Source organism: Grammomys surdaster, unplaced genomic scaffold (genome assembly GCF_004785775.1).
Source record: "Grammomys surdaster isolate TR1022 unplaced genomic scaffold, NIH_TR_1.0 188, whole genome shotgun sequence".
Lineage (NCBI taxonomy): Eukaryota > Metazoa > Chordata > Mammalia > Rodentia > Muridae > Grammomys > Grammomys surdaster.
In genome coordinates, this window is record NW_021604633.1 from 10,731,040 (window position 1) to 10,750,601 (window position 19,562).

At 41.0% G+C, this 19,562-nt stretch overlaps 1 protein-coding gene across 1 annotated transcript in view; it reads right to left on the reverse strand.

The window, feature by feature from the left end:
- The window catches only part of Bzw2 (basic leucine zipper and W2 domains 2), a 57,919-nt gene that overhangs the window by 4,331 nt on the left and 34,026 nt on the right, over positions 1–19,562 (reverse strand). The window contains exons 5-10 of the mRNA XM_028768886.1: positions 18,466–18,531; positions 16,714–16,849; positions 11,413–11,522; positions 7,101–7,271; positions 4,874–5,020; positions 3,701–3,839 (exon numbers count right to left, since the gene is read on the reverse strand). Of these exons, the coding sequence (XP_028624719.1) occupies positions 3,701–3,839; positions 4,874–5,020; positions 7,101–7,271; positions 11,413–11,522; positions 16,714–16,849; positions 18,466–18,531 (769 nt within the window). The remainder of the gene's footprint in view (positions 1–3,700; positions 3,840–4,873; positions 5,021–7,100; positions 7,272–11,412; positions 11,523–16,713; positions 16,850–18,465; positions 18,532–19,562) is intronic.

Below are 19,562 nucleotides of genomic sequence, written 5' to 3' on the forward strand. Positions count from 1 at the left end.
CCCTCTCTCTTTCTTTCTTTCTTTCCCAGGGTTTCTTTGTGTAGCCCTGGCTATCCTGGAACTTGCCTTGTAGCCCAGGCTGGCCCTGATCTCAGAGAGATCTGCCTGCCTGTCTCCCAAGTGCTCAGGCTAGAGGTATGCACCACCACTGCCTGGTTCACTGTTTTTTTCTTAAAACCAAACCAAACCAAACCAAACCAAACCAAACCAAACCAAACCAAACCAAACAGACAAAAGCCTTAGAATAAGAAACACCATTTTAGAAATATTTGTATAAGGCATGGAGTTTAACCCATGAGTTTTCTGTAAATAAACTACAGCCAGGCATAGTGGTGAGTATGAGCACCTTTCATTTGGGAGGCAGAATCAGGGGGATCTCTGAGTGCAGAACTAGTCTGGTCTACAGAGTTCCAGGACTCTAGGGATGCTGGGAGAGATCCCTACCCCTCAAAAATAAATAAAATAAAATAAAATAAAATAAAATAAAATAAAATAAAATAAAATAAAATAAAATAAAATAAAAAAACAAAAACGGTCTTCGGAGGCCAGAGGTATGGGAACCCTGGAAGTCAGGTTACTGGGTAGGCAATGTGAGCTCCCATATGTGGTTCAGGGAACTGAACTCAGGGCCTCAGCAGTGTGCGCTCTTAAAACTGCTGCTCCATCTCTCTAACTCCTTAGACTGCAAGTTCTCCAGAGTTAGAAAAAGAGAGCTTTTCATCCAGCCTTTCCAGGCACAATACAAGAACATCTGAGTCCTTACAGAAACAGACGAAGCACATATCCTCTCCTGCTGTACAACTGCCCGCTGGGTAAAATAATAGCAAAGCGAAAAACTGGTTAGGAGTAAAAAAAAAGAACAAATATGGTAACCTAGCAACACTCTTAATGGTGGTAGGAACAATCATTCTTCAGGGATTTCTTGTTCAAGAGAAAACAAGGATTATTTTATTAAAAAATACTGTATGTATAAATATGGAAAATTAAAAAGAGATCACTATTTTAACATCTGAATAATATATATTTAGGTCTCTACTAAAAAAAAAAAAAAAGAAAGAAAGAAAAAAGAAAACCAATCTGATTTCCATTCAAACCTGCAAAATAAATGTGATGTAGGTACCCTTCTTGCTATAGTATAGACATGACTGGCTTCAGGTTACTTTATGAGCTGACTGTCCAGTTAGTGAAAGGATTACTATCTTTTATATTCTGGGTGATTTGATAATTTCAGGCCATCATTCCTTTAAGACTGGAGACCAGTTGTCAGTGAGTTTTAGTTCTTGTCGTCCGTTGCTAGGAGGAGCATCCTGGGAAAGGATGCTGGCATTGGTAGTTACAGAGAGAACTCTGAAGGGCGTCGGCACTTCCGTGCTATTGGTTCTAAATCTGAGCTCTGCCTGCTCACCACAAACCTCATGTGTAGAACGTACGTCCCCCATCTCATGGGGCTATTATTACAGGCTGGTGAGCCACCATGTGGGTGTTGGATACTGAACCCAGGTCCTCTGCAAGAGCTAACTTGTTCCCCTAACCACTGAGCCATCTCTCCAGCCCCCAGGATTTTCTTCTTTAAATTCTTTTTATTTTTATTTACGGAGATTTGTGTTTTGTCTGCATTCATGTCTCAACATCATATGCACGCAGTACCTGATGCAGAAGCCAGGAAAAGGTGTTGGTTCTCCCAGGGAGCTGGAGTTATGGACAGTTGCTAGTAACTATATGGGTGCAGGAATTGAATCTGGGTCTTCTGGAAGAGCAGCCACTTAGTGCTTTTTAACTGCTGAGCTACCTCTCTAGCCCCCAGGTTTAGTTTTAATGAGACGCTCGTTTGGTAAGCCTCAATTTTAAGACTAGTATCTTTGGTCCACATCCAAACAGAACTAATGATGAATACCCTCAAATGAGATTTACCAGTTGCTACATTTTAAAATTTTAAACCAAATTATATTTGGTTTGTTTATTGTATGTATGCTACAGTGAGCCACATGTGAAGAAAACAGGTCAACTTGAGAGAGTCGGTTCTCTTCTTCCACCATGTAGGTGCCAGGGATCTAACTTCGGTTGTCACCTTTGGTAGCAAACTCCTTTAACCCACCTCCCTGGCATGGTTACTATATTCTTTTACTAAAATAATTATTACGAAATGACTCACTGTCTTAGTTAAGATTTCAACTGCAATGATAAAACACCGATCAAAAGCCACTTGGGGAAGAAGAGGCTTATTTCAGCTTATAACTTGTAGTCTATCACCCGAAGAAGTCAGAACAGGAACCTGGAGGTCATATGCTGCCTCCTGGCTTGTTCCTTATGGCTTACTCAGCCTGAATACTTAGAGCATAGAGGACCACCAGCCTAGGGGTGGCACCATCCAAATTGAGCTGGGCCCTCCAACATCAGTCTTTTGTATTAAGAAAATGCCCCAGAGGCTTGCCCACAGGCCAGACTGGTGGGAGGAATTTTTCTCAATTGAGGTTCCCTTTTCCAAGTGACTCTAGCTTGTGTTACGGTGCCATCAAAGTAGCCAGAGAACTTATTGTTCTGCAAACACAAATATCACACCCAAACACTTGTGAATAAGATGTATTCATGATAAGAATCTGGATGGCTAATTAAAATTCGCAGTGAAATACCACGAATCGTTTAAAAAGTAACTATCAATCAATCCTGTAAAATTTTTTGCAACTCGAAGTCTAAAGTTATTATTCAAACAGACAACTTTGCTGGGCAGGTGTGAGAGATGTAGCTGTGTATTACCTTAATTAAACTCAGGTGGTTAATGAGAAAAAAAGGCATTAAAGGCGGGGGGTGGGGGGCTGGGCGGAATAAAGGAGATCGTAGGAGTTGGGGGGTGGGCATCAGGGCATGTGTGAATATGATCAAAATACATATGCTCAATTGATACTAGTAAAAAAATAAGAAAAACACAGCAGGCAGTTCTCAAAACACAAAGGGAAAGTAAGCATTTACTTTATATATGATATCATGCTACTGCTACTTATGTACGTAAGATCTCTAATGGGCCTTTTGCAATGTTCAATACCCATCTCCCAGTTGCTCCCTTTCCCTCATAAAACTATGTAATCTAGCCCTCAGGCAACCAAGCATCATTTCTGTATGCTGTAGGTCTGGAGACTGAGATCAGCTAGAGCGTTCAACATTCATTTTTTTAGTGCTAGTTGTCATGGCAACCGAAACCTGAATACAACGAAGAGACAGTAAATGTGAATATGTAAAAATAGCCTTGCCTTAGAAAAACAGGAGAATGGCTGGGCCAAATAACTAAAATGTCAAGTGAAAGGCTAATTATTGCGGTAATTTTCAAGTCAGCCTTACGGCACCTAAATGGGTCTGAACACAGTATATATAGCATTTTGATAATCACTATTATTAGAGCTAATTGTTTCAATTCAGAAGCAGACGAAATTATCTTATATAATTATCGCCAAGAAACAACCATTTAGTTCATCCCGTCTTCTGGCAGCTTTTGACCAGTAAGAAGTGTTCAGGTGCCTAACGAGGAAGGTTCCTGATGCAGTGCGTGTCTTCTCTTTCTGTGACATGGCCAACCTCCAGAACCTTTCCCAGTTAGCATCTTTGGTGTTCCTCCATGAGGACGAGCTTGTGACCTCGGCCTTACCCATCTCTGTTCTCACAGAGCTTCAACCAAGACAGAGGCACAGTGGTGGAACACGGACGATACCTTTATAAAAGAGAACCACGATCTTCTGGAAGGCTTTCATGAAGTGGATGTTGTCGTAGCAGTATTCCTGAACCTTCTGCAGGAGGACAAGCTCTGACTGGCCTTGGGAACTGAACACGGCCAGCAGGGGAGCGTATTGCTAGAACAGAGCAGAAGGAGAAGATGTGACCTGGAGCCAACACTCTTGGAGTCTCAACAGTACCTTGGACGTTCCTTTCATGGTTATTATGTTCTGTCTAATTAAAGTGAATTCTAGTAGACTTTATTCACTGTACCCACTAAGGAGACTAAATAAGACTATACTGTATTACAGGCAACTGTACAACCCACGTGGCATATACCGGGCACTGTAGAAGTGAAATCACATCCTCACAGGCTATGGTGCAGCCTAGTTCTACAAACCACCTGAAGGGTCTCTTTCTGTTGTTCCTGCATCCCAGATATCTTTGGCTTTCTGTGAGTTCTAGACAACCATTGCTTTTTCTAAGACCTACTACTTACTTCCCTTTCGTGAAGATGTCCCCATCTGGAACAGTGTTTCCTCCTATGGACCTCACAGACACTGAAAGTCATCTTCTATGATGACTTAGGTCACATTCTGACCTCAACTTCTTAACTGAACTCTACATGCAAGATCTACCACGGTTTCCACTCTCCTTAGTGCAAAGACATGACCTATACCTCAAAATACTCAGCTGACATGGTCAATTTACTTCTCTAATTGTAATCTCTATTCATAGCTTACTTAAATCCAAGATTTCGGATTTTTTTCCCCTTTATGGAACACAGCAAAAATTAGCTCACATGTCTCTTTAACGTATGACATTACAGGTGACTTATACTTCAGATGTCTTTTAATGAGAAACCACTTGGAGATGTTTCCCATTCTTACATTTGCAACCTTTTTTAGGCAGAGGCAGATGTGAAAAGGAAAACAAGGTAGACAGTGTATTCTTAATTTGGTTCTGGGGAAATGGGCTCCATATTCACTTGTTCTTTTGTTTTTCATGATTTGTGACAGGGTCTCCGAGAGCCCAGATTGGCCTAGAACTGATTTTCATGCTTCCGCCTTCTGAGTGCTGGGGTTTCAGGCACGTTTAAGCTCTATCCTCCATAACCTCAGGAGGTGCAGATGACCAGGCACAGAGCTGGTTCCCTTCAAAGACCCGTTACCTTTAGGTGCTTAAGAGCTTGCTCTGCAACCAGTTCCTCCTTCTTATTCCACTCCACAGCGTTCATGATGCAGGTCCACAGCAGCCCGATCACGGCTGTTTCTGGAAGATCGTTCCTTTTCATTTCCTCTTTGACGTAAAGCACCACCTACGTTTCATGGAAAGAGAGTCAGGAAGCAACAGCAGAGCAAATATAAAGCCTGGGGCTATTCCTCTTGATGGTCTGGTCAATAAAAGGTTTGGGGCAAGGTGGGAATCCTGGACTCAGCTGCTCCATCCCTAATACGCATCCTCAAATGATAAATAAAGAGTAGAAGACCTATATTTAGTTCTAGACAAACGCTGCAGGGTGACATAAACAAGAGAATGGCTTTGTTTCCTGGATAGTCATTACACAGGTGAACCCTTTGGGTTTAGTAGAGTAGCGTACTTGAGTCAGATTCACTTTCCGTGGGCTTGAAGTAAGCAACAGGTTTGTGAGTTTTTCTGTTTCTTAAAATTAAACTTCTTGATGGGTGCATCTTGGGCTTGCCAAGATCCACTCTCTCCAGTGTATCCTTCACTCCTACTCTTGATGACTCCCATGCCCCATCTCAGTGAAAAGTCAGTTGGTAAAGAAACGACAGAACACAAAGGCACCCTCCTCCTTCCCCTCCCCACTTTCCAGACAGGAAACCTTGCTGTACACATGAGGATGGTCTTGAGCTTACTGCTCCTCTCTTTACCGCCTAGCTGCTGAGATTCGCCACCATACCTGGATTATGAGATGTTCAGATTGAACTGAAGGCTCATATAGACCAAGCAAGCTACACCCCAAATCCTGTAATTTTCTTTCTTCCATTCATGTCAATCCAGTCAGTATATTCTGTAACTAGCAACATACCCCTCCCTTATTGTGAGAAGATAACTGTTTTCTTTACTCCTGAGCTGAACTTTAGAAACAGAAGAGTGGGTTGGGTAGCTCTAGAGAGAAACGGCCGGACTACTTGAGGCTCAGACCTGCCTGGGATTCATTGAACGAATAGGATCAGGGACTGGCCTGTATCTAAAAGCATCATTACGGTTTTCCCTGTAGTTCACTCCACACCCTGTGCGCTGTGAAAGCTATACACAGCTCTAGTTTGAAGAATGGTTGAAATCTGTACGGCCATGGATGCACAGGCATTTGTTGTTCTAACACCTCCACCTGGTGGACAGTTAGGAGTCTGAACTTCTCCAGCTCCCATTCGCTCTAGAAGCCAGGAAAGGCTTAGAGTACAGCAGATAGAAGAGCAGGAATTTGGAGTAGTAGTAGAAGGACTCCCCCGATAAAGCTTGAGTTTATCATATAGAAAGGGTGTTTTTTTTTTCCAGCTTAAAGAATGCCTTTCCAGATGTAGAAACAGTTATTGCTATCTAACACATAGCAAACTATACTTATACTATAGTTCCAAAATCTGTAGCCTCACACAGCTATTGTAAAGAGGCGAGTAAGATGCTGGCCCAATTGATCTTCCCCTGTGTGGATTTGTGTTTTCTTCTCCAAAGGTGCTGGAATACAGTTCAATGGTGGAGCTTATGCTGTGTGTGTACACAGTCCTGGGTTTGACTCCGATGACCACGAAAATAGAAATAAGTAACACATTCATACCCAGTGATGCAAAATGCCCAGCCTTGACACTAGTTAACTAGTACTAGTTAATGCTTAACACCAGGAAGAGAATCAACAATACAAGAGAAATACCACTGTATTTACCAGTGGATAGCCATAGTCTATATGTTGGTGAAACAGTCCAATAATCATAGCAGCCTTATAGAGTAAGCAACGTGAGCCAAAATAACATTATCTTCTAAAATACCTCAAAATATAATAAAATAGGATTTTATAATAAAATTAATACCTTGAGCCAACTTCAATGCTAGGAACCAGGAAATAGTGTATGGTAATACACATGAGGGAGGAAAAGCTTATGCTATATGACCTATGTAATTCTTAATTCTACACACACACACACACACACACACACACACACACACACACACACACATCAACATGCATAGTTTTGCAGCATTGGGGATATAAACCATGGCCTTGTAAATATGTCTTCAAGTGTTCTACCATTGGACACGCCCATCCCCATCAACCATGTATGTTGTACTGGAGTTCACCCTGGTCTCCTAGCTCTCTGACTGGCCCCACCCATACACTTTATCTGCGTGTGCTGTGTAGTAGTAGTCCATTACATTACCTCCTTGATGGGGCATTCCTGAGACAGTCGCTCTTGCAGCTCCTTCTGCAGTTCCTTCCTGGTGCCCAGTGACTGCTGGACTCGGAGAAAGTCCGATAGTTCCTTCAGCCCCGCATCAGTGAAGTACTTAGCGAAATGATCCACGCTTTGTCTGTTCACTGGGAAGAGTTCCTGAAGGAGAAAAGGAGGTGTGTAAACTACAGGCTATTCAAATTAGGATGGGATTTTCAGATTAATGTCATTTGTGATATCTCACATTCAGATGAGGAGGACTGAATTATTCCTATACAGTGACTGAGGTGAGTACCTCTTAAAATAAATTGATTTTATGAAAAGGATTGAGCAACAGACAAGCTTGCTTTGTTCACTGTACCCATCCATCTCTTTTCCTTTTGCTTTAATCAATAATAGCACAGGACTAAATTTGCCTTACTACATGAATACGATAAAAACTCTGAACAGTATTTGAATTGTTTTTAAACTTAGAGGAAGAAAACTGAAACCGTTAGCTGTTCACACTGCTTCCTTAATCGTGTTAACAAGGCTCTTTCTGTAAAGCTGACATGATTGGAAACACTAGGAAAAAAAAAAACCTCACTCCTCCCCAAGGACCTCCACTCTCATCCCAAGTAAATGCTGCAGCCATTCGGATACAGTAAAAGAGCAATGGAGGACTTTGCCATTCTCCACTAACGATGGTTCCTCTCAATTAAGGTCTGGGTGAGATCCAATCTAAACTTACCTCGTCAACTGCTTGGGTTCTTACATAATCCTGACGGTGTTTTTTTTTGTTAAAACAACCACAAAAAAGAGCAGAACGCCATTGCTGTTTTCATTATCTTCATCACTTCATCTTCCCCTACGGAGCCTGGCGCCTTCTCAGTAACACTTACTCATTGTCTAATCCTGTGTGAATTCAGCAGCCAACTCTGCAATTCAGACAGTTTTCAAAGCTCTCACACTCCCCCAACTGCTGGCAAGTCTAAAACCCGGGCATGTGCTTTGCATTGGTTATCTCTATCGGTCTGCATGTTGCCAAAGGCTCCGTATTTCCACCTTAGTGCAAAGAGCTGTCATGGGGCTGCCATCGAAGAGAGGAGCAGAGCAGAGGCTTCTGGGCCAGGACTTAAACCTCAACCTTCCCATTTCATCACCCCCAAATTTCCCTTGACTCATACATTTCATGTCAGAACAGAAGTCAGTGGGAGAATCTATCAAAAGTGCACGCACATCAAAACACCACTTCCCACCATAATGAAACTTCACTGTTAATATTTACAGTATCAGCATGTTACTATTCACAGTTTCACCCAAGACCTTCTAAATTTAGGGGAAAGGGCTATTTCATTTTATGGAGTGGTTCCTGCCCTCCCAGAGAATCAAACTGTATTGGCACTTCCTTTAGACTGTTTAAAATAAACAAGTGTTTCTAAAAACAAAAAGCTATCTATCTATCTATCTATCTATCTATCTATCTATCTATCTATCTATCTAGTCATCTCTCTATATCTAACTAGTGTGTTTATACATGTGCAGGTAGGTCATAGGACCCACTTGTGTGGGTCCTCAAAAGGACAGCCTGTGGAAATCTGGTCTTTCCATATGTGGGTCCTGAGGAATCAAACTCAATTCTCAGGCTTGGTAGCAGGCACTCCTACCCATGTATCCATATTGCCAGGCCTGAAGTAGAAATGCATCAATAAATTTAACAGCTGAAGTGGCTTATATACCTAGAAATATTTAAGGACAGAGCTGTTGGCACCAAGGTCAACATTGGCTCCATAGCTCAGTACAACCATAGAACATTCTTTGTCGGGAAGACATGACTGCAAAATGGGATCTGATGTTATGTTCAAGTGCATGTCAATCATACTGTTCACAGTTCATTCATGAAACAGATGTGGTTTTAGGATGCATGCCCTCATTACATAGGCCTTCCTTACTACTAAAAGTCTGTATTGTTATTCGACATGATCTGTTTTCCTTTAGCTTTTGTCTATGTAATTTTCTCTCTACAGCATTTCACCTTGACTTTTCCCTTTGTTTTTGATTTTGAGGTAGTCTCATGAAGGTAGGCTTCCATCTAGCCATGTACCAGAAGACTAGATTCTCGTGATAATCCTCTAGCCTCCGCCCCCAGTGTTAGGATTATAGACATGTACCACAATGACCCCAAATTCACCATTTTAAAAATATATGTACACTCTATCTGTGTTGTCCACTCCCTTGAAGTCGGATGTTACCTCATAAAAGCTAGGGTCTGTTTGCTTTCTTTCAATTGTCCCCATTCCCAGAAATTTCTGGCACCCAATATGCCAAAAACATACTCAATGAATAAATAAAAGATAAGAGCAACTTCACTTCTCCTTCTTCTAGGGAAAAATATTTCCTCCCACACGTTCTCCTCTTGAGCTATACAAATTTTTCCTTCGTCTGTAACAGTGCTGAGTAATGGTGAACATCACTATTTTTGTGAACAGTTACATAAAACTTTGTGGCATATCTTCATGAAACAAAAATTACTCCCTTGAGAATGTAACAGATGCCAAGTGTCTCATGGGTTGAGTCAGGAAATCTCAGGCACCTCCTGTACTTGTACATCGCAAGCACCCTGTCCTCACCCCACTAATGCTGGAAGCACTGGGGAGAAACAGAGTCTATGCTTCTCCTCCTCACAGCATGCAGATCTAATAAGAACAGCTAAATGCCAAATGTTTTCAAGATAGATGCACTTTTATACCCAGTGACCTAATCGATCAACCTATAGCTATTTAAGAAACCAGACTTGGAGTCTTTTGTGGCAAGTTGTGATAAATTCTCTTTGTTCCCAATCACCAACTTCCTCTCCGTTGACGTGGATCAACAGAAGCCGGCCCTCAGTGTTGCAGACAGAGGCAGAAGCAGCTAAATGTCCTACTCTATTTTCCAGACTTGTCAATGACTTTTTCCCCTAATTTTATTTTAAATGGTATTTATGCACATGTGTCAGAGTGTAGATATATGTGTGTGATTGTAGATTCACTTGAAGGCCAGAAGAGGGCACTGGAGCCCCTGGAGATGGAGTTACAGTTAACTGGGATCTACCTCTTCCTGACACAAGCGCTGGACCCTTTGCAAGAACAGTAGGCACTCTTAACCATGGAGCCATGTCTACATCAGGGCCAATGTCTACATCAGGTTCTTAATGTGCCTGAGGGCTTTAGTTTGTGACCCGTGTTTCTGTCCTATGCCATGCAGACACAATGTCCTAAATGGGAGATCCTTCATCTGGTTACTGAGATGAAAAGACATGTGGAACCTATCTGTGACTAGACAAGATCCAGCTAACTCAAGGACAGTTCACAGGCTCACCAAAATTGCTATAGTGGGTCTGGCAGGAAGGCTCGCTGAGTAAATAGGCTTGCCACAAAGCCCACCAACCTGAGTCTGATCCCTATAACAACATGGTAGAAGAATAAACTCCCACAAGTTGTCCTAAGCTCTATATGTGCATCAGGAAATGCATGCCCCCCCCTTAAAGAAAAGAAGAAAGACTAATATAATTCCTAATCAACATATCACAAGTATCTTATTTGTTGAGATTATTATAATTATATAAAAATTATTATAATTTAAAAAAATACATTGGTTTTTAAACACATAGTTAAAAAAAAAAAACTTAGAAAGTGTTGGTTTGTTTTATTATGCTGGGGACTGGAACCAGGATGGCTCTGAGTGTTAGGCAAGTCCTGTACCACTGAAATACCATAATAGCCACCAGGAAAAAGCTTTACTGTTGATAAAAATGTTAATATCATGTCAGCAAACTTACAAACTTGAGTGTTTATATCTCTTGTTATTTTGTATAAGTGGTTATGACCACATATACGAGAGAAAGAAAGAGAAGGATTTAATTTGGCTCACAGCTGGGGGAATAGTGTGTTGGTAGGAGTGGCTTGGTTCCCAGAGCCAACTAGGAAGCAGAGAAAGGGCATGCCAACATCCAGCTGGTTCTTTCCTTTCCCCCATTTTTATTCCATGAATTCACTACCTCACAGGATGGTCTACATTACACAGCCTCCCCCTACCCAAATAATCCTCTCTAGAAAAGCCTTCATGTATTTGCAGAAGTGTTCCACATGATTGGCCTAGGGGTTAGTTCATTTATGTAAAATATAATAGAGTGTGTATAAGACTACAACTGAATTTGTTTCTCTATGATAATAAGAAATGAAAGGAACCCACTCCAGTTCAGCACAGACCCTCGTATGTCACTGACATGTCAACATCCTAATAGCAGTCACGAGTACAAGCTTGATGCGAAATCACTTACGAGCAGCCTCTTGTCTAAGTTGGCTTTTCTCAATGAAGAGGTAACAGAATTGGCATCTTTCTCTGCCATCCAGGCTTTGAAAAGCTTGACAGCGAACGAGGCTGCGATGCCTGTTAAAAGAAAGTGAGAATGTCACTCCTGGGGACCAGAGATCACCTATGAGGATGCACATTTCTCAACAGGCTTCCAGAAACAAGTAACAGCTAAATGATTTGATTCCAGAGAGAGGAAAAGGTAGGCAGACCTGCATGCACAGCTCTCATTTCATACCCAAAAGACAACGTCTTCATGAGTAAGAACCCAGGCATGGTGGCTCATGCCCTTGATGCCAGTGACAGGAAGCCGAGGCAGGAACATTGTTATAAGAGCTAGACCAGCTGGATCTCCACAGTAAGTGTGAGGACAGGACAGGATACATGGTGATATTCCACTTATAAAAACAAATGAATTAATAACAACAAAATTAACAGGGAAAATAGTTTTCAGGCAGGCAGTGGTGGTGCATGCCTTTAATCCCAGTACTCTGCAGGCAAAGGCAAGTAGCTCTCTTGAGCTCAAAGTCAGCCTTGTCTACGGAGCAAGTTCCAGGCCAGGCAGGACTACACAGACAAATACTGTCTGGAAAACAACAACAAAATTGTTTTCAAAGCAGGAGTACTGATTCCAATGTCGTATAACTTAATTATTCAAGTGTTTAATTCATTTTTTTCATAAATGTGTGCATGTATATTTTGTGACCAGAGGTCAGCACTGAGTTCCCTAGAAGCCCTCATCTTGTTTGGTTGGTTGTAGTTTCTTTTGTTCAAGACAGGGTTTCTTTGTGCAGCCTTGGCTGTCCTTGAACTAGCCCTGTAGACCAGGATATTCTCAAAGTCAGAGATGTGCCTGCCTTTGCTTCCTGAGTGCTAGGATGAAAGGCAGGCACCAGTACCACTAGCTCTTCATCTTGTTTGCTGAGACAGGTCTCTTCCATAGCCCAAGGCTCCCTCCCCAGTTAGGCTAGGCTTATTGGACATTAAGCCTCAGGGGCCTTCTTGTTTCTGCTTCTCAGCCCTGGAATTACAAACATGTGCCACCAGGCCTGGCTTTCTACATGGTTACTGGCTATTGAACTATAATATACCCCAAAAGCATTGGAAAAGCACTAATCACAAGAACTCAAGGTGCCAAAAGTTCATCTGATGACATCTAGGGTCCTAGGTTTGTAAACCTTGATGATATTTAGAGGCTGTACTTATCAAATTTATGCTAACTATTAGAGACTTTCACAGTATAGAATGTATAGGGGTGCCGGGCAGTGGTGGCGCACACCTTTAATCCTAGCACTTGGGAGGTAGAGGCAGGTGGATTTCTGAGTTCGAGGCCAGCCTGGTCTACAGAGTGAGTTCCAGGACAGCCTGGGCTATACAGAGAAACCCTGTCTTGAAAAACCAAAAAAAAAAAAGAAAAAAAGAATGTATAGGGGCAATGTATGATCATAGATCAAAAAAAAAAAAAATGGCAGAAAATGGGTGGAGCTCATGCTGAAGCCAAGACTACAGCTGGTTATTTGTGTCATCTGTTCTGTGTTGCATTTACTAGAAAATGTAACAATCAGACCTGGAGAAATATCCAGTGCTCAATAGCACTAGGCCCACTGCATTTGTATGAAGACTGGAAACTCTCACCGAGAGGCATAGGCAAAGGATGTGAAAGAACTGGCCAATAAATTTGTTTCAGAGAGCCCAGGAAAGTAACCGAGAAGGCTTCCCACTCCATTGTTCCCTTTCATGACATCTTCATTACAGAAGTAAAAAGGCTGAGGAAGCCCAACCTTAATGTGGGAGAGCCCAGAGAGCTCAATGGCAAGGGGCGTGGCTCTGGAATGGCCACAGAAACTGAGGTGGGTGCTGATGCCAGCTGGACAGCAGATAGACAGAAGTCTAAGAAGCTACTTAAGATCAGACTCATGGTTTCTAACTTTTTTGTTTTTTTGAATTAGGGTCTTGCTTTGTTGCTCAGGCTGGCCAGAAACATGCAACTCCCCTGCCTCAGTAACTGAAATGATAGGAATGTAGTTCTGGTGACAGTTGACTTAGTTAAGTGATGCCAGTAAGGACTGGTAGTAACCGAAGAGAACTATTAATGTGGATGACCACCGACCTTTCAATGGATGTTTTTCTTTGGACAAAAAAAATAAAATAAAATAAAATAAAATAAAATAAATTCTTAAATTAATTCACAACATTGGGCTGCTTAAAATTAAAAATGTCTGGAATTTTAAAAAGTAGTTTTGATAGATGTTTAGATGTTAATCAAGAAACCATTCAAGCCCTTATCATATTTGAATCATGATTATTTCCAAAAATAAACAATTAGCTAGCTAGCAGACAACTTTCCTGTATACAGTTCTGACGTCCAATTTTAAATTTATATTGCATTTGATGAAAACTTATGGCTTAGTTGAAATATTGAATTGGTTTTCCTAAATTGAACATTCTGCCCAGTATTAGGGGCAGAAGCAGTTGCTAATGTCTCCTTTATTTCTTTCTAAAAGAATTCCTACTTTGGTCACACTAGGCTGATTTCTGATTAGCCTCAGTCCTGGAACCTCCTCCTTCTTCCTTATTTCCCTGACCTTGGCTATCTACATCATACTGCTGGCAAAGCTCCCGAGTCTACTATGTTAAGTGGTGTTCTCCTGAACACGAATAAGGAGGGAGATACGTGCCATGGCTGATCTGAAGACTCCTGATAATGACTGGGGAAATCACTCTTGGGATGAAGTCTCTGCCATGAATGGTATTCCTATTTGTTCTGAAGTTTGCCCTATCTTTATAATTATTATTTCATTTTAAAAACTATGGACTGGCAACATGGCTCAGCAGTGAAAGGTGCTTGTGCAAGCCTGATGGCAGTTCAATCCTTGGCATCTCCATAAAGGCAATAGAAAAGAGTGAAGTCTACAAAGTTGTCCACTGATCAACAGGTGAGTTCTGTGGGAGTGAATATACATGCACAAGTGTGCACAATGCACACACACTTCTAAAGAAATATGTGTATGTATTATAAGGTCAAGAATCATATTATATTATAAGTCAGCAGAAGTGCTGACTGCTTTCTAAGATGATTTTCCTTTTTTTGTGTGGTGGGAGGAGAAAGCTGGGCCTGCAGACATGTGAGACATGTGCTTGCTCTAGGTCACTGAACAATTCCCCAACCAACAGCACAGATTTTAAACATTTTCCATAGTTCAAAAAATCAATGTAACTTGAATACAATTAGGTAATGATGTAAAAATAAGATCATTCTATAATCTCTCTTGTAAGGTAGAAAGCAAAGTATGATTGAACTTTGAAGCCTAAAAAAAAAAATGTATATTTAAGCCTATCACTTTGTATTAAAGGAAAACCTGGAATGTTTTTGTAGTTACTCTCCTAGTGAGTGGAATGACTCTTTTCTCTTTTATGGTTACTGGATAGGAGTTGAACAAAGATATAATTTCTTAATCCATTCTTAATTAGGAATCAACATTTAAACATCTAGTTTCTAATGATGGTGAAGCATGAAGGAAAACCATGACACAAATACAAGGCCACACTCATAGCAAAGGTGTTTTATGATAACCAATTTCAACCACAGAAACAGTGAATACATTGAGTCATACAACTACCACCTAAATTCTATAGGGGTCGTTATTAAAGATTCAACAGTTCTATTTTATGTATACATGTGTACATGTATACACACACGCACACGCACACACTGTGTATGTAATATACCCATGAGGTCAGAAGAGGGCCCTGGGTCCCCTGAAATAACAGAGCTGTAGGCACTATGACCTGCATGATGGTGTTGGGAACTGAGTCCTCATCTTTGACAAGAGCAGAAAGTGATATTAACAGCTGAGCCTCTCACTTAGGTTTAACACTAACTAGTAAGGTAGTTATTTTCTGTGGTGATGGCTTAGGTAATTCAATATTATCAGTGTATAGGGTGCAAATTTTACTTTCTTTTTCTGTGCAGGAAAAAAGAAAAGGCTAACATAAGATACATGAAGTGTCCTGAATGTTTTTTCAGAAAGATATTCAGTCAAATATCCCTGTATTAACAATGTACTAGTGATTCCAGAATGATAAGCCAAATGCTGTAGACAATCAGTGTAATGCCACCTGTCTCTTGACTTACTATTTTTTTTTTTTTTTTCTTAGCTACAAGAGAACTATAAGCCCTCTCATGATGGGCATGAATGAAGCCGGGCCTTCCTACATGCAGGAGGAAAACTCTCCAGAAGAAACAGATGTTCTCACAAAGGCGCCTTTAATTTATTTTTAAGGAAAATAACTGTTTTGCATTCAATTGTAATTTGCATAGCATTATCCTCCTACAGGAGAACAGCCCACGTTTGTTTCATTCTATAATCAATGACTTCGCTAGTGCCTGCCAAACTCTTAACACTTTAACATTTGCACAAGCCGCCTTCTGTTGCAGCATTCTTGACTTTGAAATTATTCATTGTCTTTTAGACAACGAATGCCTTTTTATAAAAGAAAAGATATTTTCTTATTTATGTGTGTGCTTGCCCATGTGCGTATGTTCAGGGTCACAAGAGTGTAGGATGCCCTGGAACTGTGGTTACAGGCACTGGTGAACAGCTGGGAAAGAAACTGGTTTTCCACAAGAACAGCAAGTGCTCCTAGCCAATAAGCTATCTCACCCTGAATGTCTTAAAAATGTGACTGAAATAAATACTCCAGAAGGTCTCCTGCCCAGTCTTTGCGTGTATTTTATTTCATTTGGCAGGGTATTGCTATGTTGTTCAGGCTAGCCTTGAACCTGCAATGACTCTTAAGTCTCAGTCTCCCGATCCAAGGTGGTAACAGTTTAGGACTTTTGTTTGGGGGGATATTTTGAAAGTGGAAAATTTCTGTCTTCTACTTTCTTTGCTGACTGACATTTATCTCCAAAGGCAAAAGGGTCCTCCTAAGGACAAAACTTCCCCAGACAATAATGTGGTATTCACACAAAGAGCAGCATCTGAGCAGGATGAAAAGATCTGGAGCTAATCAATGTCAAGGTATCCACAATCTGCAAGGAGAAGTCAAATGCCAACATATAATAGGTGTGCACAATCTTCTTCTAATTGCTATAGTGAGCATGTACTTTAAAAACATCATTTCTTGGCGTGCGTGCGCATGCGTGTGCACACACACACACACACACACACACACACACACACTCTTCCGTGGAGGGCAGACAGTTTTCTCACTGTCTCCATTGCCCCTTTTCTTTTCCGTCACACATGTGACAAGCCCTAAGTACCTTCTTTGACTAAGCTGTCCGTGAAGAGACTGGTGAGGATGGTGGCTGGGAGGGTCCCATTGCCCAGCAGGATCCCAGACAGCATTGCCAACTTTGTCTGCTCTGCTTCAGAAAATGCTTTAAGGAAGAGGAGAAGCTGCAGGTACAAAAGAAAGAGAGAAATTATATCTATGAACCCAGACCACAAGGTAGGAAGATAATAGCAATGCAATGAGGTCATCCGTCCATGCCTAGGTGCTGAAGTAGGTCACCATATAGTGCAGATAGCAGACACTGGAAACGCATGTTCAATCATAAATGACAGTGTAGAAAGGCATGCTGTCTGACACAGTCCTTTCCTATGGGTTCATACACATAGAGCTGTAAATAGTCATGATAAGGGACATTTGGGAAATGGTGTGTAACATAATGTACACTTGACTATGTACACGGAGAAGAAGCACACAGCAAACATGTTTTCCAAAATATATTGACTTTCACATCCCTCCACCCCCATGGGGCAACCACTTCCTCACCATGGCATGCATAAAAACCTTAAAATTTTATTCTCATTGATTCACATTTAAGCGTGTATTCTGTATATTTGTGTGTGTGTGTGTGTGTGTGTATGCAGGTGACTAGAAGGTCAGAAGAGGGTATCAAATCCTGAAACAGGAGTTGCAGGTTATGGTAAGTCACCTGAATATGAGGGCTAGGAACTAACCTCAGGCCCTTTGCAAGAGCAGAAAGTATTCTAACTGCTGAGTCATCTGTCCCCTCCTCCAGCCATAAGAATATAACTTTTTGAAATACAAAATGTAGCAGAAAAGAGTCCACAGGAAGATCTCTGAGGGAAAAGAGTTGTCTATGTTTTTTTTAAAACACCAGAAACAAACACATTATTTCTTGGATCATGGTTTAACCACCAGCTTTGGTAAGGAGGCAACGGAAGATATGAGATAAAGGAATCTCTAAATAGAATTTGAAAAGACCCTTGACTTCAGGAGCGGGAGATGTTTGTGCCCCAACACTTCAAACCTTAACATTTTAGAGAGAGAGTTACATAGAAAGTCTGAAACAAGTCAAAGCAAAGAGGATCTTATGTTCCTCTTCACTGTGAGTTTTAAGTCCTCAGAGCTGTGGTCCTCCTTCCCTCAACTCTCCTTTGCTTTGAGCTGTGACTAAATTTTCTCATTTAGTCACAGTTCATCATTTCTCAGGTATGATGCCGAGATTCCCCAGGGAACCCCAATCACAGCAGGGGCCTGACTAAGTTTTCATCACTCAACACCAATGGAAAGTTCCCAGCATTAATATAGGTTTGTTTTTACATGAGGGTGACATGATTCTCTAATCAGCTCTGTAATGTGTGTAGGACACACTAACTCACCGTCCCTAGTATCTGAGAGAGATTATGTCATTCTCTAGATATTTATACCGAGTGGAAGAACCTTAATCAGAGCCTTGGACTTCTATTCCATGTCTAGTATGCTCTAAACAAACAAAAAAGACATTGCCTCATGCCAGAAAGTGAGAGAGAGGGGGGCTTAAGTTAAAAATTCTCTGTGTGTATGTGTATCTCTCTCTGTCTCTGTCTCTCTGTCTCTCTGTCTCTCTGTCTCTCTGTCTCTCTCTCTCTCTCTCTCTCTCTCTCTCTCTCTCTCGCCTCTCGAGCGCTCTCTCTCTGTGGTTTATTTTTTAGATATGGAGTTCTTTTGTAGCCCATATTGACCTCAAGTTCAGGATCCTTCTTCCTTGGATATTTGAACTTACCTTTTTCATTTCATCTTCAAATGCCTTTTCCAAATACTTGTATCTCCTGATGAGTTTATTGAAGACCTAAACATAAAGCAGAATCATTGAATTATGCAAATAATTGTAAAGGTCACAGACAGAAGGGTGGAAATCTACCACAGATGTACAATAATAAAAAGATAATTGTGCTCATACTAAGACATGGGAACCATAAGCACTTCAGAAGAGGCACCATGACCCCAGGAAGAAGATCAAATCCATACATAGGACAAGCAAACTGAAGAAAAGAAACAGGGGCTGGAGTCATGGATCCAAGGTCAAGAGTGCTTGCTGCTTTTTCAGAGGACTGAGATTAATTCCCAGCACTCATGTTGGGAAGTTCAAAAGCGCCTGTAACTCTAGCTATAGGGGAATGGAAATGTTTCTGGTCTTAAAGGGCTCCTGCACTTGTACACATATCCTTATATAAATATACAAAAATACAATCTAAAAATGAAAAAAAATTAAAGAGAAACAATAAACAAATAAATGTTGGTGGAAATAGGATTTTTAATCTTCCAGATACAGACATTGAGTATGTCTGAAACAAAGGGTTTATAGATAAAAATCACTGAGCTAGTGGCCTGGTTGGGAAAGCAGAGTTCTGGGCACATTACTATCCAGATGGGTTACAAATGTGTTTTTGGTAGATGAGCAAAAAACAATCTACTTAGCTATGAAGAATTACTGGCCAAACCATCCCTACAGAACCCTAGAGCAGGAACTGCCTTTCTGTCCTGAGTCTAGACCATTCTGTATACGAATGATTCTTTTACTGAAACAGGGGTCTTGTAGGTACTGATTATCTTTAGTAATCATGGATACGTCTGAATCCAGTTGCTTTCTCTAATGTGTTTCTTCATATAACCAAGAGGACCAAGAATGACTGCCTAAAAATTACTTCAGGTTTTCAATCACCATACTAGGAAAGTATTTGCCAAGTATATAGCTTATATAAAATTAATGTCCAACTCAAAAACTTCTTTTTACTTAATTTTTCCTTCCAACTGAACATCTCATTGCCAGGTTTTTCTGTCAATCTATAAAAAGTAATGATTTAAAAGCTTAAACATAGA